Source organism: Alosa sapidissima, chromosome 11, assembly GCF_018492685.1.
Source record: "Alosa sapidissima isolate fAloSap1 chromosome 11, fAloSap1.pri, whole genome shotgun sequence".
NCBI classification, from domain to species: Eukaryota; Metazoa; Chordata; class Actinopteri; order Clupeiformes; family Clupeidae; genus Alosa; species Alosa sapidissima.
In genome coordinates this window covers 33,237,462-33,264,961 of record NC_055967.1, presented here as the reverse complement: position 1 = coordinate 33,264,961, position 27,500 = coordinate 33,237,462, and the positions used below count along the sequence as shown (strand labels likewise).

Below are 27,500 nucleotides of genomic sequence, written 5' to 3'. Positions count from 1 at the left end.
ACACACACACACACACACACAAACAACACACACACACACAACAACACACGGTGGTGTGTGTTTGTTTGTCTCTGCAGGGAAGTGGAAGTTGGTTGGCATACACCCAGAAGGGCATGAATTGGTCAAGTCCCGCTGAGGTACTGGCAAGATGGAGCACAGTGCAATTCCCAAAAGCCGCCATTGAGAGACCGTACTGCTTTGGATAAAAGCGTCTGCTAAGTGCCAGCCATGAACAATGAATGCACTTGGCAGGGCAGTCTGACCCAGTACACGCACGCAGGAGGAGACCTGACATGTACTGTACCGAGCGACCACAGTTCGTCAGACTGAAGAACTGCCTCTCTGACACTGTGATCAGCAGCACCGGAGCGCCACAGGGAACTGTGCTCTCTCCAGTCCTGTTCACCCTGTACACATCTGACTTCTGCTACAACACGAGTCATGCCACATGCAGAAGTTTTCTGACGATACTGCAATTGTGGGGTGTATCAGGAACGGGCAGGAGGAGGAGTACAGGAGCCTGGTGGAGGACTTTGTGCAGTGGTGCAAACTCAATCACCTTCAACTAAACCCTTCAAAGACCAAGGAGATGGTGGTGGATTTCCGAAGGTCTAAGCTCGCTCTGCTACCAGTCTCCATCGATGGGGTCAATGTGGAGGTGGTAAGCACCTGCAAGTATCTGGGTCTCCACCTGGACAATAAACTGGACTGGTCAGCCAACACTGATGCACTCTACAAGAAAGGACAGAGCAGGCTGTACTTCCTGAGGAGGCTGCGGTCCTTCAATGTGTGCAGCAAGCTCCTCAGGATGTTCTATCAGTCTGTTGTGGCCAGCGCCCTCTTCTATGCAGTGGTATGCTGGGGAGGAAGCACAAAGAAGGATGCTGGGCGACTTGACAGGCTGGTAAGGAAGGCTGGCTCTGTAGTGGGAGCTGAACTGGAGTGCATCACTTCAATATCTGACAAAAGGACCCTAAACAAACTGATCAACATCTTGGACAATGAATGTCATCTGCTCTACAGCACTATCAAAAACCAAAAGAGCTTGATCAGCTGGAGACTTCTTCGCTCACTGCCATGCACAACTGAAAGGCTGAGGAAGTCATTTGTCCCCAGGGCCATTGAACTGTTCAATGCCTCACTAAAGGGAAGAGGAGATATAGACTTCTCTGCTTAGTCTGTCTGCCTCTCCACCCTCTCCATGTCCATGTTTTTTGAGTACTGACTGCCCACTACTGCTTACTACTGTTTTACTACTGTTTTACTATTGTACACAGCCTGTTTTCACTACTGTTTTGCTGCTACACTGTTTTTCATGCTATATTAGCACACATGATCAATGGCTGCGGTCAGGCTTCTGATACAATACTGAATGAATGAATGGCTATAACCCTATTACCTCAACCTGTTCTTGCACTGAAATAGTTTTTTATTTTACCTTGTCTACATTACACTTTACTCTCCTATTTTTCTATATTATTTATGCTAGTCTCTAGACCTTACTCTTGCACTGTTGGACTAATGTTGGACTACTTTTTGCACCTTCACCATGACACTCACTCTCTTGTGAGTGCCAGGTACACATAACTAAGGACTATGGTTGGACTGCTGTTTGCACCTTCACCATGACACTCACTCCCTTTAGCACCTCACCAGTCACTACAAGCGTCTTATGCTTGATCACCTTCAAGCACATTGGACTTTCTTAATTTAACTTATATAGTGTATTTAGTATTTTGTTTTGTTAGTTTTCTTATCTGTCTTATCTTCTACTGTCTTTATTGTACAGTGGAGTTTAGTTATATGTTTATACTTATACTTATGTTTACCTTTTCGGCTGTGTGTTCTGCTCCGACGCCTTGTGTTCTGTTCCGAGGGCTTGTGTTCTGTTCCGAGTCCTTGTGTTCTGTTCCGACGCCTTGTGTTCTGTTCCGAGGGCTTGTGTTCTGCTCCGAGGGCTTCTGTTCTGCTCCGAGTCCTTGTGTTCTGCTCTGAAGGCTTGTGTTCTGTTCCGAGTCCTTGTGTTCTGCTCCGACGCCTTGTGTTCTGCTCTGAAGGCTTGTGTTCTGCTCTGAAGGCTTGTGTTCTGCTCTGAAGGCTTGTGTTCTGCTCCGAGGGCTTGTGTTCTGCTCCGAAGGCTTGTGTTCTGCTCCGAAGGCTTGTGTTCTGCTCTGAAGGCTTGTGTTCTGCTCTGAAGGCTTGTGTTCTGCTCTGAAGGCTTGTGTTCTGCTCCGAGGGCTTGTGTTCTGCAGAAGCTGCTGACAGCGGGGGCAGCTGAGAAAATCATTGTCATATTAAATTACAGTCAGAATGAAATGAAATCGTCAACAGTCATTATGTGAACTCGTAGCCCAGACACACACTTAACACACACACACCACACACTGTACACTACACTCACACACGCGCATATTCTCTTAATCACATTAACACAAAGTCATACGGCAGCAAATGCCTGCTATGTTTTAGCCGGTCAGTGTGGTGGAGGATTTTCACCAAACTCCTCTTTTTATTGGGTTCCTTGGGGTCATGCTCTGGCTGTGGTCTGAACTGCACAGGCCTGTGGTCAGTTCCAGGCGCTCGCTCACTGCCCCGACCCAGGAGACGCAGCTCAGCCTCAGTTAGTTTATGTGTTGACCAATGGGTTGTTGTATGGGTGTATGTATGTGTCTGTCCGTCTCTTTTGTGTTTCATTTTTGCTATTACTTGGTGTGCTTCCCTGGATGTTCTGGTGAGAGAGAGACAGACAGACAAGACAGACAGACAGACAGACAGACAGACAATGCATGCCTGTGCCTGTCTGACCACTCATATGTCATGGAGACTTGTGATGCTTTTGGTGATTTATAAATCAACACAAGCACATTAGTACACAAACAAACACACACGCACACCACTAGCCCCTAATCAGTTGAGTGTGGCATGTGCCGGGCCTCTGGGAGCTGGGGTCTCTAAGGGCAGCCAGATGAGTGTGGCTTCCCCCTCCAGAGCGCGTCGGCATCAGCGTCTGCTCGCCTCTGCTCTGGAACTGTTGCGGAGCTGGAGCCAGAGCCTGCAGGGAGCTAGGAGGGGCGGGCCACCCAGCGCGGCTAGCCGCGGCAGCTGTTTACAAGCCAGGCCTCCTCGCCGCGTTTCCTGCGCCCCGCGTGTGGTAATGAACTTGTTAATAGACTCCCGACATTATGCAAACAAGGCTCCCCATCATTAAGTGTCCGAAACACAAACACACACACGCATGCTCTCTCTCTCTCTCTCTCTCCTCTCTCTCTCTCTCTCTCTCTCTCTCTCTCTCTCTCTCTCCGTCACACACACGAGCACGCAGACAAAAGAGCGAGCACATGCAGATACCGTGTGTGGTGGAGAAACACAAGTGGTTTAGATTTGCACACTTCCTCCTGCGGTCAAACTGCCGCTGCCTAAGCCAGATTGGGAGCGTCATTGTGATCATCACAGGCCCGTCGCTGCAGCTGTGGCAGCCCTGTGAATTCTGGGACAGACGGAGAAGGCGAAGGAGGCCGCTGAGGAGAAGTGCACTCCTCTACCGAGTGGCCGTGGCATTGAGGGTTCCCTCATGATTCTCTCTCTCTCTCTCTCTCTCTCTCTCTCTCTCTCTCTCTCTCTCTCTCTCTCTCTCTCTCTCTCTCTCTCTCTCTCTCTCTCTCTCTCTCTCTCCTCTCTCTCTCTCTCTCTCTCTCTCTTCCTTTTTTCACTCTCACTATCTTTCACTCTGTTTTCAATGCCTTCTGTCTCTCCATCCCTCCTCCCTCTCCTCACGAGAGAGAGAGAGAGAGAGTCTAAATCAATGATGAGTCCCATTGGAGACTGAGGGCCCTAGGCTGTGCATAGTTAGCAGGTTATGGCAGCATGCACTTAAATACTTTTTGAGGCCTCGCTCACTTAAAGAGGTTTTGTGTGTGCTCATACACAACAGCATGGTACAAACAACGCTGCTATTGCATGAGATGCTACAATTTTGCTTTCAACAGTGAAAATGTGTCCTTAATTTGTCACGGCCTAACAGTTTTAAATAAGCGTGATGAAAGGACTATGATTCAGTCTCGTTTTTTGTTATAATGGAAGCAATTTTACGACTCTTTTCCAACCCTCGATGGTAATATAGATACCAGCGCATCACCAGCATCAGAGATGTTTTAGTACATTCTGTAAAAGTGTGTGTGGTTGTGAAGAGAAAGCCAGCCTTGCTCAGCTTGCAGCCAGTCCTTTGTGTGACACACACACACACACACACACACACACCTCGGGCAGGCAGCGGATGTATTGAAGAGGTGCTGAGTCACCACAAGGCTGGAGCAGCTGGGGGGCTGTGGACTGTGGCATGCTGGTCAGTACTAAAAGGCCTGGATGTGTTTGTGTGTTTGCAGGCCCTACGGCCATTTTTAGAGATGGGCCTTTCATCCTGCCACAACCAACCAACCAACCACCCTCCACTACACACACACACACACACACACACACACCCGCAGGACATCCCACCACCAGCTGCGGCTGCTAACTAACACCAATCATGTGGCCATCCGTTTGTTGGTGTGGTGTGATGACGGATTCGCACAGCACGACCCCCCCCACGCGCCCCCCCCCCCCCTTCCTCGGTGCATATCGTTGCCAGACAGACATCCTCACGGGGAGCGTTCGCTGGGGTTCCTGTGGAATGGACTCGTATCACTGATTCATGCGATAGGGCCCTGCGGCCCACTGGGCTGGCCGGTTGGCTGCCGTTCCTCCCTCCCTCTCGCTCGCTATTTTTCTGGTCGCGTAGTAAGCACGAGAACAAAGGCCAGGCCCCGTGACATTGCTCCGTATTGATTTCACACGCATTCCTGGTCAGCTGGATACACATTTGTCCAAACAACATTCTTTGCTACTCAATATTATCCAACGTTTTTTTCCTCTCCTTTCCTCCACTCCTCCACTCCTCCATCTCTATGGCTACTTGTTCCTCCACTCCTCCATCTCTATGGCTACTTGTTCCTCCACTCCTCCATCTCTATGGCTACTTGTTCCTCCACTCCTCCACTCCTCCATCTCTATGGCTACTTGTTCCTCCACTCCTCCACTCCTCCATCTCTATGGCTACTTGTTCCTCCATTCTTCCACTCCTCCATCTCTATGGCTATTTGTTCATTTGTTCCTCCACTCCTCCATCTCTATGGCTATTTGTTCCTCCACTCCTCCATCTCTATGGCTACTTGTTCCTCCACTCCATCTCTATGGCTACTTGTTCCTCCACTCCTCCATCTCTATGGCTACTTGTTCCTCCACTCCTCCATCTCTATGGCTATTTGCTGCTCCAGGGAGTCAGTACTGACCTTTGGAGTACCTTCCAATGGATGAGCTCTGAATATGCAAGGGATTCAAATTTGATTCTTAGAAGGAGAATAGAAAGTTGGAAAAGAGAGAGAGAGAGAGAGAGAGAGAGGATAAGAAATAGAGATCCAGTGGAAATGCGTGTTCCAAATGTTGTGTTTTCTCTCACTCTCTCAGCTTCGTTTTTTCTTTTTCTTTTTTCCTTTCTTTCTCTGTTTCTTATTTTGCTTTTGCTTTCTTACTCTCTTGCCTTCTTACGCTCTCTTTCAGTCGCTCTTTCTTGTTTTCTTTTGTCCTCCCTCCTGAGAAGAAGGGAAGAGCGCCTGGGGTGCTTTGAGTGGTGCCAGAGCGATTTCAGGATCTCAAGGAAAGAGGAATGAGGTCCAGGGCTTGTTTTTGCACATAGTCCCATACAAACTGTGTGTGTGTGTGTGTGTGTGTGTGTGTGTGTGTATGTATTTACCATGAGACCCCCCCATTATGACCAGTCCAAACTAGATCATGGGGCAATGTGTACATCTGCAAGAAGGGCTCTTAATACATTATGCGATTTTCCCACCTCCCCCTCACTCACAAACACACACACACAAACATGTGTGTGAATTGGGGGCCACAGCCAGCAGTAAGAGGATTGTTTAATGTGCCTGAATGTCCTGTTGATCCCTATACACTCAGCCTCTTTTCTGCGAAAGGCTTCCTGTCCACTCGACCATTAATCCCCATCATTTCTGTTTATTCGCTGTGTCCAAACACCACAAGTCAAAAGGAGAGAAATTACTTTGGAGCGAAAGAAAGGGAGAAGGAAGGCCCCATTTCCAGTTCCTAGAAATCAACTGATTAGTGTAAAGGGTTTGCTACAGGTGAAGGAGAGGGTTTCAGCAACACGGCCATGTCTTGCTCCTCTCCGCCATCTGCCTTACGCCACTGCCTGCGGTTTTGCTGGGCCTCGGCCCTTGTCCAGATTGTGTGTTTATAAAGAGAGCTTTCACTTTTCCTAGATGGCAGAGTTGGAATCTTGCAGCTACCCTTGGAGGCTCTTTGGTTTGTTTTTTTTACCCCTTCTCTCGCTCCCTCAACTCTGTCTTTCTCCTTTGCTGACATTTTCCCCCCCTTTTTCTGGAAATGTAGCAGAGTGATGGGATGGGACACACACACACACACACACACACACATTCTTTCTCCTTTACCTCCCTCGCTCATTCCTTGCTTTGGTCATCGTGCCTTTGGCGCTGCTTCAGCACTAGCGCCTGTGTCTGGCCTCGGAGAACGCGCTGTTCGTTGTTAACCATTGTTTTTTTTAAATGGTTATCTTCGCCGCGAACTCCAGGTCAGCGGCGCAACAAGAGAACGAGAGCGAGAGGACCTCCGCGGCGTGTTGACCTAAGCGTCCTCTTCAGTGCACAGGGCCATACAGGGAGAGAGTGAGAGGAGGAGGAGGAGGAGGAGGAGGAGGAGAGCTCTCCCTGGGGGTCACCCTGTTCCCCGTCTCCCTTCCCCACCACTCCCCTTGCCTCCCAATACCCGAAATACCAGGGAGATTTATTTATTTTCCCTGTCGCACCAAAATGAATGAATTGCCTATTTGGGCAGGCTGCTCCTCCGCGTGGCCTAAGTGGCTGTGACGCAATGCGGATGCGTTCTCAAGGCCCCGCATTCTCCAGTTTCCCTCTCTCCTTCTCCATCTTGATCTGGGGGCTCTTGATCTGGGGGCAGCGGTTTGTGCGCGGCTCTCTGACTTACTCATGCGCTCTGATGAGAAGTTAAACAAATACGGGCTCGCACGAGGGGGATGTTACCACGGCGAAAGTTGTCCATGGAGACCGGAGCAGAGCAGCGTAGGCGTGGCCTCCCACGCTGTATTCAGGGGCCTCTTTTTCTCCCATAGGCCACGGGGCCTTAGCACTCTGCACTGCATGCTTTTATGAAGCAGCAACAACATGCGCTCGCCTCAGAGTGTGTGAATGTGTGTGTTGTCGGTTAACTTGGTTAAGAGGAAAATGCTTAATTAAAAAAAAAAAAACCCTCTTGTATATGAATCTTCTGTATATTCTTGTACATAGCACAACGTGTAAAACTATATATTAAATATTCGATAATAATAATCGATGCTTCATTGTGTCATGAAGCACAGTGAAAAGTGTGAGGGGGCCAAATGACTGATTTTAGTCGCGGCGAATGCAGAAAGGGGCCATTGCAGCATGAACAATTCATGAGGGATAAAATGTTTGCTGCAAGGCCATTTTGTGTTCATACAACAACTTCCCCTGTGCTATGCTGTGTGTAATGTCTCCCATCCATACAGCCGCATGGCGTGGGTTGCATGTGTGAGCGAGTCCAGCCCCAGCAGAGATTTCTCCCCTGATTGCTAAATGTGGGATGGTAACAGAGCCTACTATCATTAACGTTGGTGCATTAAGCTGGACCATTCATGTTGGCAGGGATAAATAATGAATGTGGTCTTTGGCTTCTAAATAAATGAAGACCAACCATATCAGAGAAAGAGTGAGTGAGTCAGAGAGTATGTGTGTGTGTGTGTGTGTGTGTGAAGCCCATGTATATGTGTGTGTTGTATGGTTGGCAGAGTATTCTCTCTCTCCCGGCAGCTGATGGCTCATAGCCCAACTGTCCATGCTTCCTGAGAGTCAGGGGTCGTTGGCTCTCAGAGGCGGTCTTTGGTTAGGCATGCATACACGCGCACACGCTCCATGGCTGGACGTGGCAATATTCTTAACAGCGTTTGGTTGGCTGCCATTTGCCGCAGCCAAGAAGGACCAGGGACCCGGCGCAGTGCAGGCAGGGGAGAGGGGTTCTCTGGTCCCCCAGAGATGAGTGCGCTCTGGTGGGGGGTGGCTAAGGAAAGCCCTGTGTGTGTGGCCAGAGTGCTGGTGGGGTGAACGCTAAGCTAAGCTCTGCTTTTGTGGTCATTTATTGTAATTTATGTGGAGGGCTGACTGTGAGAACAGCCCCTGGCGGTCTTTCATATTGCCCAGCTACACAAGACAGACACAGGACAACTATTTCAGATTTGAGTGCCCTTTTTTTTTTTTTTTTGTACGATTTCTTCTCGGTGTCTCATCCTTTAAGTGGAAAGTCAAATGTTGTAGGTTTTCGAGAATGCTCGTTGTCGTTCGTTGTTGCTGGCGAGAGCTGGACGCTGGATACATTCTTGTTTCTCATGCTCCTCCCTCCCCCTCTCTGTCTGTGTCTCCCAGGGCCAGGAGCAGACATTTGAGTTCCCCAACATCTTCCCGGAGAAGGACGCCAAGTCGGCCGAGGGCTCCATCGAGGAGATGCAGGAGCAGTTCATGGAAGACGAGAAGCAGCGGCAGAAGCCCGACCCACGAAGGGGCGGTGTGACCGAGTGGTTTGGCCTCTGAAGAGACTGCATTCTCCTCTGTTAGAATGTTTATGCGTGCGTGTGTGTGTGCGTGTGTGTGTGTGCGTGCGTGCGTGCGTGTGTGTGTGTGTGTGTGTGGAGACCAGGAGCTGCGTCACCTCACTAGACCCCACATGTGGCTCTGGAATCGCTGCAGAGGGTCCAGAGCATTGGATCCAGCTGCCCATCTCTCCCGGGGCCAGATGCCCTCCCCTGTCTCTTTCCTCTCTCCATCTCTCTCTCCATCTCTCTCTCCATCCCCCCTTTTCCCTTCCCTCACTCATTTATTTATTTTCCCGTCATTTGCTCATCACAATGTCCTCTACCTAGTATTTTTCTCTCCCTCTCTCGTTCTTTCTCTCTCTCTCTTTCTTTCTTTTTTTCTTTCTTTCTTTCTCTCTCTCTCCCTCTCTCTCTCTCTCTCTCCCCCCCACACACACACCCCCATCGAGGCCTCTGCGTATGCGTGTGTCATTAGCAGTGCCAGTGGAGTGGTCAGTCTAGGAAGAAGTCCAGCAAACCCACATTCAATCCATCACCCTCCTCCCACAGGCCCACCATCAGTGACGGGAGAGACTGGAATGGATGTCCTCACGTGGAGCGCCTCGATGCTTTGTACTCGCTCAAACAAAGGAAACTTCTGTTAAACATCATTCCTTTCTGAGGAGGATGGATATGTTGCAGCTTTTCTAATAAAAAGAAAACATTGTAAATATCAGTCAATTGTATCTTCTTGGGGCTTTTTATAGAAATTATTATGTATGGATTGTGGAAATGGAAATATTACATTACGACCCTTGCTCCACAAACGCATCGAAGCACACTCTGTTCCAGGCAAAGTTAGATGGGTATTTAGAAACCTGTCTGACCGTCTGAAAGGTTATACTGTCCCATCTGGGAGGATCCATTTCAAGCTGTGACTCACCGTCATGTTAACGCTCTCGTATTTACAAGGCAATTTAGCAGCACAATAGCACCCGTAGCAAAGACCACATTGTTACCGCACTCAACAGAACACCTCTGTTGTTTTGTGTGACCCTCACAATGTCCAGTAGTGACACACACACACACACACACCTTCCTGGAGATGTTAAACCAGTATTGCGCCATCTGCTGCCAACTCCAACTGCAATCAGTGGCCTCACCCAGCCAACAAGGCGATCTCTAAGGGGAATGTCAATATTGATAGCATCCTCCATTGTCTTCTGCTAGGAAACACTGGCCCCCTGCATTGCTATAAAGCCATTTGATTTAAGGCAAAACAAAAGGGCCGGAAAAAAAACCAGAGAGAAATGACTTGAAGACAGCAGATGGACAACAAAGGAGGGAGAAAAAGAATGAAAGACCACAGATCTCAAATTCCTCTCCATGTTGCTCCCTGCCAGGACTGACCCCCCACATGAAAGTTGGGAAATCTTCTGCTGTGTTTGCCAAAACCCCTAACACACACATACACACACGCACACAATGAAACTCCATCGTATTTTCAAGCAGCTGTTGCCTGTGGTCCTCTTCTTTCCCAATCATCTCCTCAGTAGTGTTGCACTGTGTATCGATACTACAAAGGTATCACGGTGCCTTCACGCAAAAAACGATACGATTTCCGACGTTTTTAGAATCGATACTTTATTAAAGGAATAACGTTCTGTGTCTGTGTGAACTGCTGCTCTCACTGCTCCTTGCACGCATCTAGGCAAGTGGGCGTGTCAAGTAGGCAGCTCTGAGTGAGTGTGCGCGCAGCAACGTAAACATATAGTTCTTTGCCGACAGTCCTCGGCCTGGTGGATAAAACAAAAGGTGATGTGAAATCTGGAACTATTTCGGATACATCGCGAATAGTCAAGGCAAGCCATCAGTTACACAGAGGCCCGTTTGTAAAATATGTTTCAAAGTCATTTAAAAGCAGTAGGCTACGCATGGAACTTGGCTAAACACCTCGCAGACATATCCCAACATTTTTAAAGAGTTCAAAGAACGACGGTTAAATATGCTATAGAAAACACAACTACATGGTTAGTGCCAAGTTCTTCTCTTCTATTCTGTTTTAGTCTAGCCTAAGTGAAACGAGTATGGTTCTCTGGGATAAAACGAACCTTCCTTGATCCTTCATCAATGAATTTTGACGAGACATAACGAGCTGTAATCATAGGGTGCTAACGTGATGAAAGCGCAATGTTCATGCCAGAACAACATTACCAACACTATCAAACAATCTATTTCATGTTCGGTCAGTACTACTGGTAATATTTGGCATGGCATGTAAACTGCAATTTGTTCAATAATTATTGCCCAGATGTAGGATAGGCTACCCGAAATGCGCTAATTAAAGCCCACAGCATATAATACCACCAAAGCGTGTTGAGTCCTAATAATAACAGCGGCTTATTGTTACGTGGTAGCAAATCATGTAGCAATCAAAAAATAGACGTAATGTAGGAATGCACACAGATATATTGCAACAGGTAATGGTGTAGGCCTATCTGACGAAGACCTGAGTGGTTGGAACGTCGTACTGGTACACTGGGCGCAAAGAAGACTATCCTCACATTTTTCCCTTTGCAACTGTCAAAGAAATCCCATGAACATGGGAAGGCCTAGGGTAGCCTATTCATGGGTTTCATCAGGTCCCTTTCCACAGGTGTATAAAATCAAGCACCTTGATTATCAATGCAGACTGCATGGTGCTTGATTAATACACCTGTGGAAAGGGACCTGATGAAACCCATCAATACTGTACATCAGATGGCCTAAAGATTAGGCCCCTCTGCATAGCATTTAGTGATTTGCATGCAGTAATTTCAACACTGACCTTGATCTAGCCTAGTTTGGCTATTTAAAGCTACTTTATTGCTAAAACACAACACAATGTAAATGAACTATAACAAACAATAAAGGACTTAATCACACAAAGTAGGCCTACTATTTTACTGACTATAAAAAATAATAATTATGTAGGAATTTTAGGAGTTTAGAACCCAGAATTGACCTGCACACTACAAAAGTGCACCGAATTCAACACAAATGACTCAATACACTTGGAAGAGGTATGAGTCCTTTCTTTTCCAGATATCTTAGGATTTCGCCGTAGTATCGTTTCAGTATCGAGCATCGTGATATTTATGGCAGGTATCGTATCGAAGTCATAATTTTGGTATCGTGACAACACTACTCCTCAGCCCATGCCAGACAGAGTATGGGCCGAACATCACGTGGTTGTCAAGACCCTAGTCGTTCTGTGTGGAGATGAGTACTCTCCTGGTCATCAGGACCTCCCACTGACCGTGAGGGAGAAGAGGAGCACCTTGACCTCCTTGGCTAGTTCTGCTCTGGCTACAGCAGTGGGTTATGAATCTGAGTTTAGCACTCTTCCAGCTTATGTCATAGATAGCCACGGAGTCTGAAGCAAGTCTGGTCCCAATCTGGTTCGGGTGCCAAATAGGTGTAGTTTGTGTAGTGTCTTTTTTTCCCCAACAGCCTTCAGGCCTATAAAACTTTACGGACTAAGATACATAGCACCTGTCTGTGGTTGAAGTGTTTCAAGTTGTTCTGTGTAAAACGATCACAGACTCACAGCCTGGAGCTAAGAGTATTAGCAAGTGGTTGCATGAAAGATTCTTCCGAAGAGAGACTGATGAATCCTATTAAAAAGAATACGAGCCTGGTGGTTGGAAGTGTATCTATCATAACAGATTTATTACACATGGATAAGCATGGCACAGCATATGAAAACCTGTAGGGTTTGGGCTTTGGGAAAGGGATGGGGACATTTGGATATCAAGGTATCCTATGATGTGATGCAGACTTTTTGGATCATGAGGAAAGTGAAAGGCAAAAAAGGAATGAGTTATCCTCAGGTGAATAGTACAGGGACAGGAGAATCCAGAGATTTATGCCAAACTATTAATGTGTAGAAGGAAAGAAATGCTGACTTGGCTTTTGGAATAAGACAGTTGGATCAAAAGAGCTATTATTCTGTCACACACACACACACACACACATTTCTCTCTCATCTAACCTTTTCTGTGTCTGTGCCTCTTTCACCATGAGCTTCCCTGTCAAAGCCCCTGTCCTTCTCTTGCACGCTCACTCTCTCTCCCTCTCTCTTTCTCTATCCCTCTCTCTATCCCCCTCTTTCTCACACTAAGAGAATGTACTGCACAGGTCTTGTCCATGCGTGGGAGGCTAATGGAAGCAGGTTGAATATTTTAAGCAGACCTCAGCTCTTGTCAGCCTCTCCATTCCGTCGTGTCATTGAGTGTGTGTGTGTGTGTGTGTGTGTGTGCTTGTGTAACCCTGTTCCCTCTCCATCCCTACCCTCTCTCCATCTCTCTCTCTCTCCATCTCTCTGCACACTCCAAGTTTGGAAGTGGAATGACATCATCGCCTGGTTTTAGCACTGGAGGTATAAGTTGCTACTGTGCGTGAGTCAGATGGCGGCAGAGTCTCTATTCTTAAATCCTGAAGTGTTAACTCAGGCAATTTATCAAATCTGTCATTAATCCGCACTATTGCTTGATCTACAATTACAATTTATGGCTGTGATGTCATACGTTCCCAGCTGGTCCACGGTCAGAGGAACATAATATCCGACATAATATTCAGGGACAGACCGACTGGATACAAGTGCTACAGTAGTAAATTTATATAGCGGTTAAGTTAATGGGAGTTATTTTGTATGCCAGCAAACAAATAAGCTAACCAGCAAAATGGGAAATGTTAGTTAATCAATCAATGTTTGAGATTCTTATATTGCTTTGCTAGCCTGTGGTCATCTTCTTCATCATCACACACACCAGTGGCTCTTCTTCCTCTCCTCTTCCATTGAGCAGTTGTTGTGGATGCTGGTTGATTTTTAGATTGTTTCCATGGGAGACCTGTGAAAACCCCTGGACCTCTGGTCCACCTCTCAGGAATCTCCGATCTCCACCCTCACCCCCACCCCTTGCTACACACACAGTCACACACATAGACACACACACACACACTTATAAATGTAGCCTCTCCTCAAGCATCTAACGGCGAGCAAAATGCAATTTTGAACTCGATCACTGCAGTGAGTGCAAGCCTGATTCTCCTAATATACTGGCGTCACACACAACCCCTACCCCAAGTGCCCGTGTGTTGGCTCAAAGCGTGGTACGAAAAAATGTCTCCATGTGCTGGCAATGGCAACGGGCACATTAGGGGTGCAGAGAGCAGACACCGAGAGGTAGGAAGCAGGCAAATGCCCTGGCAGTGCCCCTCCATTTACCCACGAGTGAGGGGCGCAGTGGCACTTTGCACAAGTTGCCCACAGAGGCGAGGGAGGCCAGTAAGAACAGACCATTGAGACGATGAATACACATCCTATAAATAGCGGCCAGGAGAAAAAGAAGAGCAGAGACTGTCTTTTGGAAAGCCCCAGCATCCACACACACACACACACACACACAGACACACACACACACACACAGACACACAGACACACACACACACACACACACACACACACACACACACAGACACACACACACACACACAGACACACACAGACACACACACACACACACAGACCCACACACACACACACACACACACAGGCACACACATACATATATGCACACACGCAGCGCATCTCAGCACCCAACCAAGTTCACTAAGACAACCAGAGCGGGGGCCCATCGGAGGTTGCTGCAGAGTGCTGGCGCGCGGCCAGAGACATTTTTGACTCCCCTCAGGTTGCCCTTGGTTCATTTGAGCTCAGCCAATGCACTCTGTCACCCTGAGCCTGTTGCGGAGGCCCCAGCCCCAGCGCCGGCACAAGGCCCCCAGGCCCCACCTGGGGCAAGCGGGGGAGGGTTGTTGATGAAGTGCCCGTCCGTGCAGCTGGAAGATAGTGGTGGTTGTTGTTTCGGGGGGCCTGGTTTTTTTGGCCTGGCCCAGGAGTGAGTTTCTTCTTTTTTTTTTTCAGTGTCAGGGAGTACAGTATGGCGGAGTAACCCCAGGAAAAGGATTAGGCACGCTGAACAAATTAAAAAGCGCTGCGATTCAGGGAACTGCTCGTACGTGGAATAATGGTTCCCGCGGAAGAACATGAGCTCGTCTAGAGAACCCTTGACAGACACACCGCAGCGCATATTTAAAAGTGTGTTTTCAGCACATTTATTAATAAAAACATACTTATGGAAATTTAGCGGGATTTTCGGGGGGCTTAAGAGCTAAAGCCTCCCAACCCACCCCCCCCCTCCCACACACACACACACACACACACACACACACACACACACACACAGCCCCACAGCCCCAGCGTACAACTGTTGGCTGTATGGCAGGGTCAGCAGTGGCCCTCGACGGGTAACCTCCCTCTGGGACGGCTGGAATCTGCCTCTCTCTGGCTCGGAGAGGCCTAGAGGCCCCTGGCTGAACCGTGCCAAGCCCAGCCGTGCCAAGGCCAGCGCCAGTGTGAGGGGCCTGCCAGGGAGTTTGCCTCGCCATGCCTCCACCTCGCCCATGTGTCAAGAGAAGGGCACCACCGATGCCAACTTTGTTGGAGCTGGTCTGGGTACATACGTATGTACCTGGACTCAACATTTCCCTTCATGAACAATGGGGAACTGTGTTTCTTTGTTGTTATGCTGCACACCCTTATTAGTTTGTTTATGGGTGTTTTGGGTAAACAGAAGCAGCAGCTGCAGCAGTGGCATCATCATTTGAGGCGACGGTGGTGGTGGTGGTATCATCGTCTCGTCACCCACGCACGTTGTTACGCCTCGTTAAAAGGTCGCGAGAGAGGAGGAGTGGTGACGTGGACTGTGTTCTGTTTGTGCCACTGATTATGTTTGCAAGCCTCATGCTGTGCTGTCTGGCTAAGAATCAGCGAGAGAGAGAGAGAGAGAGGGAGGGAGGGAGGGAGAGAGAGAGGGAGGGAGAGAGAGAGAGTGAGGGAGAGAGAGAGAGAGAGGGAGGGAGGGAGAGAGAGTGAGGGAGAGAGAGAGAGACAGGGAAAGAGAGAGAGAGAGAGAGGGAGGGAGGGAGGGAGGGAGAGAGAGAGAGAGACAGGGAAAGAGAGAGAGACAGAGGGAGGGAGGGAGGGAGAGAGTGAGGGAGAGAGAGAGAGAGGGAAAGAGGCTTTCCCTATGCCACTCCACTGGGGCTTATCTGCAATCAACAATGCTTGGGGGCCTACTGGGTGGTCTTTGTCTTAGGCAGCTGTTGGTAAAAAAGCATTTGCATTTTAAACAAGTTAATAACAATGACGAAGAGAGGGAGCGGAGGGTGGTGCAAAGTCAGTTTGATGTGCGGCAAGGCAAGAAAAAGTCGAAAGGGAGAGAGAGAAAGAGAGTGAAAGCTGGCAATCTTTAAACAAGTCCAATTGTCATAACAGAAATCAGCCTCTCTCTTAGCACTGCATGGCCACCCATCAGGAACCCCCCCCCCCCCACCCCTTGCTGTAGCTATGGGGAAATGTACGCACTTCTAATCATTTGAAATGTGTGCTGTAGCTATGGGGAAATGTACGCACTTCTAATCATTTGTGCGTCAATAGCTGTGTTTACTCCCACTTCACAGGGACACTCATGTCTCACTCAGTGTGCTCGCTGCTTGCCAAACGTGAGCTTGTGTGAGTTTATCCTTCTACTCATCCATCCCCCCTTGGTGAGTTTATCCTTCTACTCATCCATGCATCTGTTCATCATTCATCCGTCCACAGGTAGCTTATCCACAGGTAGCATTAGTGGACATCTTCAATGGTGCTACTGTCACACTGTTTACATGATTTGTCTCGGAGCATGAGTGGCATGAGAGGACTCTTGCCCTGTTTCCAGTACGATTATTCTCATTGTCGAAAGAGCCGTCTCAGAAACTAGGCCTAGTACCCGCCATCGTTTTTTTAAATTTTTTTAAAGTGATATGTAATCTCTGCATTGCGTTAACAACGCTGGGCCTCTTCCTGTGGTCCTCATGTCTCCTTGGGAGAGGGCCATCGAACCAAGCTTGTGCTCCAAGGACACTGAGATGCCCAGATGAACTGAAAAATGCAAAAGAAAGTGATAGATGCTGCAGATATGGGAGGCTTGCGTGAAGAGATTCTTGCGAGTCTGAGAATGCTGCGGTTTCCAGTTTAATGGATCTCTGACGCCCCCTTGGCCGAAGTTGAACATGGATCGCTGGGAATGTAACAGATGCTATACTCTTATTGTTTGCAACAGCAAACACACACACACACAAACACACACACACACACATACAGAGAACTGGTGATGGATTGGAATGGAATGCTCAAAGGGGGTAGGAACGTGAAGAGATTTGTGAAGTATTGGTGCCTGCTAGTGTGTGTGTGTGTGTGTGTGTGTGTGTGTGTGTGTGTGTGTGTGTGTGTATTTTTGTTTGTATCTGTGTGTGTGTATGTGTGTGTGTGTGTGTGTGTGTGTGTGTATGTATCTGTGTGTGTGTGCGAGTGTGTGTGTGTGTGTGTCTGTCCGTGTGTATAAATTTAATTTATATAGTAAATTAATTTATATAGTAAATTTAATTTATATAGTATATTTAGTATTTAGTTTTGTTAGTTTTCTTATCTTCTACTGTCTTTATTGTACAGTGGAGTTTAGTTATATGTTTATACTTATACTTATGTTAAACTTACTTCATACTTATGTTACTTAACCATTTCTGCTGTAAGTGCATGTTGTTTCTGACGTCTGTATGCAACTGAGACCCTTGAATTTCCCCTTGGGGATCAATAAAGTATCTATCTATCTATCTTTCTATCTGTCCATGTGTGTATGTGTCTGTGTGAAGTCATCGGTACTTGTAATTATGCACGCCATACACATATGCACACAGGCTTCATGGCACTCCACTTTGACGTCCCGCTGGGAACTATCTAAGACACACAGGAGTCATCTGAGGCGACAGGCAAGCCAAGCAGGGCTGGGGTGTGTGATAAATGTGTGTGTGTGTGTGTGTGTGTGCATATGTGTTACCACACATGTGTGTATGCTTTTGGGATTGGAGTGTTGAGGTTTGTTTGTGTATCCCTCAGTGTGTGTGTGTGTGTGTGTGTGTGTGTGTGTGTGTGTGTGTGTGTGTGTAATCGGGGTTTGAGGTGATGGCCCCCACACAGGCCTGTGGTATTCTGCTGGCTGGCGTGCTGGTGAGGATGGGTGTGGGTTAGGGGCCCAGGAGGAGAGACAAAACAAACTTCAGTGACTGCTCTGGGGTCTGACCTCACGACCCTCCATCTCCCCAGTTCAATTTGGGGCAAGCAGGGGAGGGGGGGTTGTTTTGTGCGTCACCGTGGTGATAGAAAGGAAGGGAGGCCAGAACGGCTGGGTGGGCTGCCGCCAAAGAGGGCTGGCTTCGCTGACGACTTCCTTTTCTCAGTTCTCTCATCTCTCTTCTCTCTTCTCTCTTCTCTCTTCTCCCTCTCCCTCTCCCTCTCCCTCTCTCTCTCCCTCTCCCTCTCCCTCTCTCTCTCTCTCTCCCTCTCCTCCTTAGAGTCAATCAAAAGCTCACCCACTCACTCCACTATTCACTCCCTCACTTCATTCGCGCTGTTATTAATACACAAAACCTGGGGCTAATTAAGGGTGTGTGTGGCTGCAGCTTGTTACCGTGGCGATGCAACGCGCCGCGGCTGCGGCTAGGGGAGTGGCCCAGGGGGCGCCTGGCTCTAATTGGTCTTTCTAATCAGGCGCGGCCCCTCCCTGCTTTGTTCTTCCCCGCGTAATTGGCTTTTGTTTAAGGCGCAATCAAGGCTTCCCGTGAGTGAATGGGGCACATAGTGGAAGTGAGCGTGACAGCTGGAAAGCAAAAGACAGAGAGAGAGAGAGAGAGAGAGAGAGAGAGGAGGGGAGGAAGGGAGGGAGAGGAAAGGGTAACTGGATTGAAAGAGATGGAGAGAGAGAGAAAGAGAGGGTACGAGACCGAGAGAGAGAGAAAGAGAGAGAGGTATTCTGTGAGTGGTGGTTCAGGTTGGGCTTGGTGAGTAGAGGCGAGGGAATGGGGGTTGGGGTGGAGAAGGGACTGGTTCTGCAGCACTCAGATGAAGCTCCCACTGGGAGGTTTTAGGCTTCAAAATGGTTTCCTGTGACGTCGGTTGTATGTTTGATTTGCGCTTTGAGGGGTTAGTGTTATTCTCAGGAGGGAAGAATCTAGCACGCTTTCATTTCCGCTCCACCAACAGCCAGCGCAAAGTTGGCAGAGAGAGGCACAGGGATTGTAAAGACAGATTTCTCCCTCCATGTAAGAAATGCTTTGTATGTAAGTCTGTGTGTGTGTGTGTGTGTGTGTGTGTGTGTGTGTGTGTGTGTTTTTCCACTGAATACACTCCAAGACTTACACGGCAAGTTGACGAATCGTTCCTAATAATTGGACGCATTCGGTTCTGAGTGTTTTTCAGGGTGTTCAAGCCTGCCCAGTATCTGCTGCCATTGTTGCCTTTACACACCAGCATGAGACTGAAACCCAGCTCTCCAGAAAGGAAAAGAAAGGAAGGCCAGGAGAGAGAGAGAGAGAGAGAGAGAGCAAGGAAGAAAGTAAAAAAAAAATAGGAGAGTCATTTCACAATTTTCTTCTGGAGTGAAACGCCTCAGTACTAATTGTGCACAATGGATACCGGATGGGAAATGGTTGCAGTACAATTGAGTCCAGGTTATGTTGGTTCAGCTGGAGCTGTTGTGTGGGAACCCTTGCAGTCCCCGAGCAGGCCATTGGTGCCCAGTGTAAGCACGTTGTGTTGTGCTTGGAGAGAGAGAGTGTGTGTGAGAGAGAGAGCTCCAGATTTCGACAGAAGTATCTTACAGCGCGTTGTGACAGCCTCGTCAACAGCCCCCAGTGTTCGATGTCCATTCCAAAGCGTGAAATCATGTCACATGTATAAATATAGCCCTCTTAAAGACATGCACGCTGCTTTGGCAGCTCTGCCAAGAGAGAGAGAGAGAGAGAAAGACAGAGAGAGAGAGAGAGGGAAAGCTGCTGTTGTTTTTGCGTGGAGCCAGAGAAGAGAGTTGGCATTTCAATCTCTTGATGTGTGCTCTTGTTTTTTCTTATTGACAGATGATTGATCGTTGTACGACTGAAGCGGTTTGCTACGTGGACAGAGAAAATCACTGTGATGGCTGCTAGTCTGAATTCCTTACATGTGAAGTGAACAGGCACTATCAATGTCTTCTCTGCCCTATAAACTGCAGTAGCTTTGGAACCAACTTCCAGATGAAGTTCCCGATGAACTTCCGCATCAGAAATGCTCCAACTTCAGCCAGTTTCAAATGTAGACTTGAGACCAAACTGTTCTCGGTGCTAAAGCGCTTGTATGCTTTTATTTACTATTCTTTGCTTTTGTGTATATAAAGCACATTGAATTGCCCTTGTGTATGAAATGCACTATCCAATATCCAGTGCTGTCTCGATATTCAGTGTCTCAATATCCACTACTGTCTCAATAATCAGTAAAAACAGATCAATAGACATGGTGGTGATGGTGGTGGTGGTGGAGGTAGTGGGGGGGGGGGGGGGAATGGGGTAGACATCATCATGTAGCACCATAGCAATAATCAATGCTTTGGTCTCAGAGCTGGGAAACAGAATTAGAAAGGCCACAACATCACACACTCCTCCATGAGCCAAGGCCAAATGCAGACTTGTTTTTGACTGACCACAAAGGTTTGTTGGTCCTCACATGAACAGCACAGCAGACCAAACATTGTGGCCTGGCATTTTGTGTTTTTGCAAAAAATACAAACAAATGCACAAATAGCAGCTTAGAAGAGGATGCTGGGGTTCAGCATGGAGGGGAAGTGTGTGTGTGTGTGTGTGTGTGTGTGTGTGTGTGTGTGTGTGTGTGTGTGTGTGTGTGTGTGTGTGTGTGTGTGTGTGTGTGTGCGTGTGTGTGTGTGTGCGTGCGTGCGTGTGTGTGTGTGGTGGAATGGTTTTCTCTATAAATCTGATGCCTGATCAAGAGATGTGACTGAACACGCTGAGCCTCGAGGGGTGTCCTGAGTTAGCTGTTCTGCACAAACATTGGCCCACGCTTTGGATCAAATCATTCTGTTTTGTTGGACGACAGACAAAGGGAGCAGATCCCAGCAGTCTGCGAGCAGAGCGTCTTGCTGGAGTTTACAGGATAGACCACACAACATCACAGCAACCAATCTATTCGTAATTAAAATGTTTTCTCGATCTCATTCTCCTTCTCTCCCTCTCCCCTGTGATGTTCTCCGCTAGACAACAACAAACCCATCTGTTATGATTGGGAGTTGTTTTCCCTTTTGGATTCTTGCTGTTTTTTTTTTCTCCTTTTTCCTTTTTTTCCTCGTCCTGTCGGTTCACCTTTATCCCATCGTCATCTGGAGTGCATTTGGGCCGCAGCATTACTATGCAGGATTCCAGGAAGCACCCCTTTGGACAGGAGAATAAAGAAGCGGTCACTATTGCGACTGTTGGGATACCCTGCTCTTTACAGCTGCAGCAGTGGAGAGCACAGACAACCTGCACTCAGACTCTCTCTCTCACACACAAATACACACACACAGAAACACACACACACACACACACACACACACACACACACACTCAGATATGGAGCGGCGCATACAGTGCAATTCCTTTTCATCTGCGTTCTTGTACATTTCCACTGTAACAACCAGGGCCAACTTGATTATCTGTTTGTTATTTTTCCAAGACGCTTTGTCTGGTGTCAATTATATATTACTGACTCAGTACATTGACATGAAAGACATGCGGCTGGCTGCTAATAAGTCATGCAATGTTTGTCTGCTCAGAGCTAACAATTGTATTAGTGTGGTTTTATTATGAAAGAGTACAGTCTTTGAAAGAGGATTGCTTTCTCTCTCTCTCTCTCTCTCACACATACACACACACACACACACACACACACACACACACACACACACACACAGACACACATACACATAGGGGTCATATTTAATGAGACATTGTTTATTGTGGATGCCTGTCAGAGAATACAAATATGATATCACCTCAGTGCTCTGTGCACTACACCTCTGCCTTGCCAGGGCTTCCATTCTGCGCGCCGTTCTCTCTTCACTAATTACACGAGTTGAGTGTCTAGTGTAAGTGTAAGTGAGTGGGATGATTCCACTACCCGGGATTCCTCTTTTTCCACAGTGGTTTCATAGTTGAAGTGCTTTGGTGAAAGACTGCCCTGTGTGTGTGTGTGTGTGTGTGTGTGTGTGTGTGTGTGTGTGTGTGTGTGTGTGTGTGTGTGTGTGTTGTGTGTGCGTGTTTGTGTGCATGTGTGTCTGTGTGTGTGTGCGCGTGCGTGTGCGTGTGCGTGTGTGTGTGTGTGTGCGTGTGCGTGTGCGTGTGTGTGTGTGTGTGTATGTGTGTTTGTGTGCGTGTGCGTGTACGTGTACGTGTGCGTGTTTGTGTGCGCGTGCGTGTGTGTGTGTGTGTGTGTGTGTGTGTGTGTGTGTGTGTGTGTGTGTGTGTGTGTGCTTGTGTGTGTGTGTGTGTGTGTGTATGTGTGTGTGTGTGTGTTTGTGTGCTGTATGGGCACCGATGTTGTTCAGTGAGTCAGCTTTCCCCCGGTAAGCAGATTAGTGAGTGTTCTGCACCCCCCAGAGTTTTACAAGAGCATCAATTCTTTACTGGGAGCAAGAAACAACGTAAAAACTCGTTTCCTTTACCACAACATTTTGTCTTCCATTAAATGTAGAAGCAGAGCATATACTACCATCACCCCCCCCCCACCCACACACACACACACACACACACACACACACAGACAACACAACAAAAATACTGAGTCATATCTTTCATCAACCTTTCATAAAATTCTCTTATTTGCTTGTTTTCCGAAGATTTGAGTCACCATTCTATAAAAGTCAATAAAATTACTACTTTTATTTCTTTACATATCCCCCCCCCCCCACCAATCGGCCAAACTAAAACTGAAATACTTCTTTTTGTTTACTGGCTACTGGTCTGTGCTTTGGAACAGGGAACAAGTGATGTAAAGAATCTCCATAGTGATGTATAGCACTTTTAAAAATACAGATGTATTATGCCAAATGTATTAGTTTCGTCTCAAAAAAATAAACAGCGGAGGCTATATTTCCTCTTTGGGGTGGCCTGGCGAGAGGAATGGCAAGAAATTTACTGTTGGGGGTTTCTGATTTTCCCCTGATAGAATGAATCAAAATGTCATGTCAAGCCCTTTGGTAAGAAAGTTGATTTGGAAACTCTGCATGTATGACCAGTCAGGCCTTACACAAGCACCATAAAAGTATTGGCATGAATGTGTGTGTGTGTGTGCGTGTTTGTGTGCATGCGTGTGTGCGTGTGTGTGTGTGTGTGTGTGTGCGTGTGTTTTGAAAGGATGGAATAGAGGTCTTTTATTAAAGGTCATAAAGGTTTTTTTTTATCAAATTTAGAGGAAAACTAGTTAACAGAATGTGCAACACATGTAACAATCAGACAATAACTGATTATTCTTGTTGTTGTTTTTATTATAACAAGGATAAGGATTTTTGGTTCGTACACGTTAATATGTATAGCAATTAGAAGTCAATATACAGTAATTAGAGATACAGTTAAAATGTGGCAGATAGCCAAGCAAGCCTTCATAAAAACATGATTCACTCTATGGATTATTCCAATCCATATTTGGCTACTCCTATGGGCTACTGTGCTTGTGTGATGCTTTGATCTCCTACCTTGTTAGTATGTACTGTTTGTGTTTGGGGCAGCCGTGGCCTACTGGTTAGCACTTCGGACTTGTAACTGGGGGGTTGCTGGTTCGAACCCCGACCAGTGGGCACGGCTGAAGAGCCCTTGAGCAAGGCACCTAACCCCTCACTGCTCCCCGAGCGCCGCTGTTGTTGCAGGCAGCTCACTGCGCCGGGATTAGTGTGTTCTTCACCTCACTGTGTGTTCACTGTGTGCTGAGTGTGATTCACTAATTCACGGATTGGGATAAATGCAGAGACCAAATTTCCCTCACGGGATCAAAAGAGTATATATACTTATATACTACTTATACTAAGCAAGAGTAGGCTATATGCCTCCCATATGTTGCAGCATGAGGACACTCGCAGCCTCATGTTGATCATGAGAAATGAGATAACCCTTTTTACTCCCATTCCCATTCCAGAGAATGGGATCATGAATCCAGAGTTCCTTGTAGGAGGTTAATCTGATAGATTGCAGTAGTGATGTGTGCAGTGAAAGCTTGTGGAATTCTAGTGGTGGTGGAAATCCTCTCATGTGATGATTTCCTGGCTTCTATCAAGGCAGATTAAAGCACCCTCCGTTTATATTTGAGTCTTTAAAGCTGATCGATCACCCATCTGAAAGATGTAAACTCTTGGTCCATTCAAAGCAACATTTCTAAAAATGCATCACATACAGTATGAACACATTCTCATCTGCCTGTGATAAGCCTGCGACAGGAGGAACATGTTCTCCAGTACATGTCTTCACAACTACTATGTTTCACCCCACCCCACCCCAGCCCAATTAGGAGTTGCGTAGGGATCCCTAAGGAGTCCTTGAGCTGGAACGCGAGGTGCTTGCAACAGCACTCCCTAAACGCACTCAACGGCTCAGCGGCACGGAACGTAACCTTACCTCAGCGGTCCCTGGTGTACGGAACCAGGCCCAGGGAGATCATGTCACAGGCGTCTTATTAGGAACCACTGGGCCACAGAACAAACAAGCACATCTATTTATAAGGTCCTGCCTCAGGGGTTGGTAAGGATTGAGGAGATCCATCCTTCATCTATTGTCTGTTTAAACAGGGAGGAGGTGCAGGAGGGGCGTAGGGGGCTTTTGAGGAGAAGATCCCCGTGTTTGGAGACTTGCCACTGGGATAGAAAGCAGAGCTTGCCTCCCAGACGGATGACCCTAGAAGGATTTCACTTTGACTCGAGGTGCTGTTGTTTCTGTGGAGGTTTACAGCGGGAGGCCAGGGGACCCCCATGCTTGTGGCCCGGGATGTTTGGGTGTCCTCAGCTTAACTCCTGTGGAGGCCCCGGGCCACTCTCCATGTTTGGGTGTGCGGCTGGGGGTGGGTGCTGCCTGCAGATATCTCTTGCCGTCTCCACATCTCACCACCCCGTTCACAGACTCAGGCCTTCGCGTTCATAGCTATTGGCTGTGTCATTTCTCTCTCTCTCTCTCTCTCTCTCTCTCGGATGAAAGTAATTGTGGTGAATAATTACTTAATATTAATCTTAGACTGGCAAACTTCTAACTTGACTCTTGCCAGATGAATTTCGTTCCGCCTAGCTCCACTCATCCATCTGGAACCGATCCATTGGAATGGTGTTTCAGAAGGCTGGGCCTAATCAAAAAATGCTTGCATATGATTGAATAAGCCACTTGTCCGTCATCTATTGACATGCTACTTCAACCACTCACATCAAAGCCAACCTGTGACACTGATAACAGTCTCACAGTCGCTTCTACGCTATGTCACATCTATGAAACTCCCACCCTGCATCCTGATTGGCTGTACCATAAAATCGGGTGCAGAAATCACTCTCAATGGAACCGATCCCAGATGGATGTGAGTGAAGCTAGGCGGAGCTAAGCGGAACGAAATTCATCTGGCGAGAGTCAGGTTAGCAAACTTCAGGAAAACTCAGGAATCAGGTTTATTCTGTTACAAGCAGAGAGGGTACAAATAAAATGGTGTATGTAGCCTCGCACAAGGCCATGGCCTCTGTTGGATCACCCTCTCTCTCTCTTCTTCAGTTCCCTATCTAGTTCTATTCTTCTTACAATGCAAGTTAATCACTTTTGTATGGGTTAAACAAAGAAGAAATTGGCGCCAAAACAAGCCCACTTGGTTGGTTCTCCACTTGGCATCAGACACACCTACTCACACCTACTTCACACCTATCTGAATAGCATGAGGAGAGATATCTTATATATCAGAAATATAACTTATAGAATGTTCCAAACATTCTCACAATCAAATCATTACAATCCTTGTACTGAGACTATTACAATGATACCAAACATGAATATATTTACATTTCATGACACATGGATACTTTATATCAAAGTAACATCCTTTGTCTTGTGGACCTGATAGCCCTTAGAACCAGTACATTAGCATTTCATTGGGGGAGGGGAGGGTGTCTTTGTTTTAAACCAAGAAGGGCCACGTGGCCAACTGAAACTAGTCTAGAAATTAAATTATTATTAATTTTAACCGTAGAATTATTGCTATCACTGAGTATATAAAAGGAAGCCACTGAAGTCATTCAGTGACTCAGTGTCTCTTTCTGTGAGTATAACGTGTATGTAAAAACTATGAAAGATTCAGTAATTGTGCGAATATATCTGCAAACAAGAGTAGGAGGCCTGTCCCAGATCTGGCTTGGTCCTCCAGCCACGAGTGCTGTTTGGGCCTGAATGGAAAAAGACTGTCATAGGAGATAGTAAAGTCACAACAGATAACTTCGAGCTCCACTCTCGCACCCTGTGACTACTCCAGTGTTTCCTTTATGACGTTTCTGTACAAAACAAACGGTGATACAACTGGAAGTGTATCTTAGATCAACATAGTGCCAGAGAAGCAGTGAGAGCGAGTTTTCATTGTTGTTTTTCCCCCCCCTTTCTTCCTCTTTCTTCTTTTCCTCCTCCTCCACCACGGGCGCCACGCTGCGAGTGAACCTGAGCGTGTTCCTTCCTTGTGTGCCGCGGGTAGGTCACACGCAGTGTTACACATTCCGCCGCTCTGATTTCCTGACTGTATCGAAGAGGATATCCCATTAAGTGCAATCTCTCAGCCCTGGCGGGTGAAAGGGGCCTCTGCAGCCTGGACCAGCTGTGTCCGCCACGCCGCGCCACGGCCCCTGCACTGACCCCAGGATGTGTGGCTGCAGTCAGCGTGTGTGGCTGGAGGGTCTTGTTTTCGGGGATGTATGTGTGTGTGTGTGTGTGTGTGGGGGGGGGTTCTTTGCAGATATCAAAGCTGCAAGCGCCAAAGAGAACCCAGTGACCCACGCTGTTGGTTTGAGTTCTTGAAGAGCAGCTATCAGAGAAGTGAGTTGAAATACACACACACACACACACACACACACACACACACACACACACACACGTGTGTACACACACACACACACACACACACGTACGTACACACATACACACACACACACACACACACACACACACACACACACACACACACACACACACACACACACGTATGTACGTACGTACACACATACACACACACACACACACACACACACACACACACACACACACACACATACACACACACACACACACGAGTGGGCTGAAGGTCATTATGTTACAGATACAGCATGCTTAAAGACACACACAGTGATCACTGGTCTAGAGCTTGTTGATGTTGAACATTCCTGACTAAAACAACTCAGTATTTACTCTGCATCTAGTTTGAATCAAATGTGCAACTTGTTTGGAGTACCAGTTTAACGAAGGCCTCAGGTGTTCACACTACACTTATTTGCTAGTTGACTTAGTGTGGTTCAACATATCACTTGCAGCCATAACACCATTTATTTAACTATGAGTGCCATTTATATGACGTGTTAAAATACACCTCCGGTCCTACAGTGCTTGTAAAATTGGAGCAAATGTTTTTAAATATGTTGGGGAAAACAACCATTTTCTTACTTTATTTATGCTGTTTACTCACTGGCGTCTCATTGTGACATTCTTCAAAAGACTCTGGGATACTGGAGGAAGCCCAGGGCTTAGCCTGTGATTGACAGCCAGGGATAGCAGGAGGTCTTTGTGTTCTGCCGAGGCCAAGGCAAGTTCACAGGCCCTTAAA

General features: G+C 47.3%; 1 protein-coding gene across 1 annotated transcript in view; it reads left to right on the top strand.

The window, feature by feature from the left end:
- mrpl23 (mitochondrial ribosomal protein L23) overlaps nt 1–9,419 on the top strand; it is a 32,968-nt gene extending 23,549 nt beyond the window's left edge. Inside the window, exon 5 of the mRNA XM_042109214.1 lies at nt 8,538–9,419. Coding sequence (XP_041965148.1) covers nt 8,538–8,702 — 165 coding nt within the window. The 3' untranslated portion in view covers nt 8,703–9,419. The remainder of the gene's footprint in view (nt 1–8,537) is intronic.
- The last annotated feature ends 18,081 nt before the right edge of the window (nt 9,420–27,500 follow it).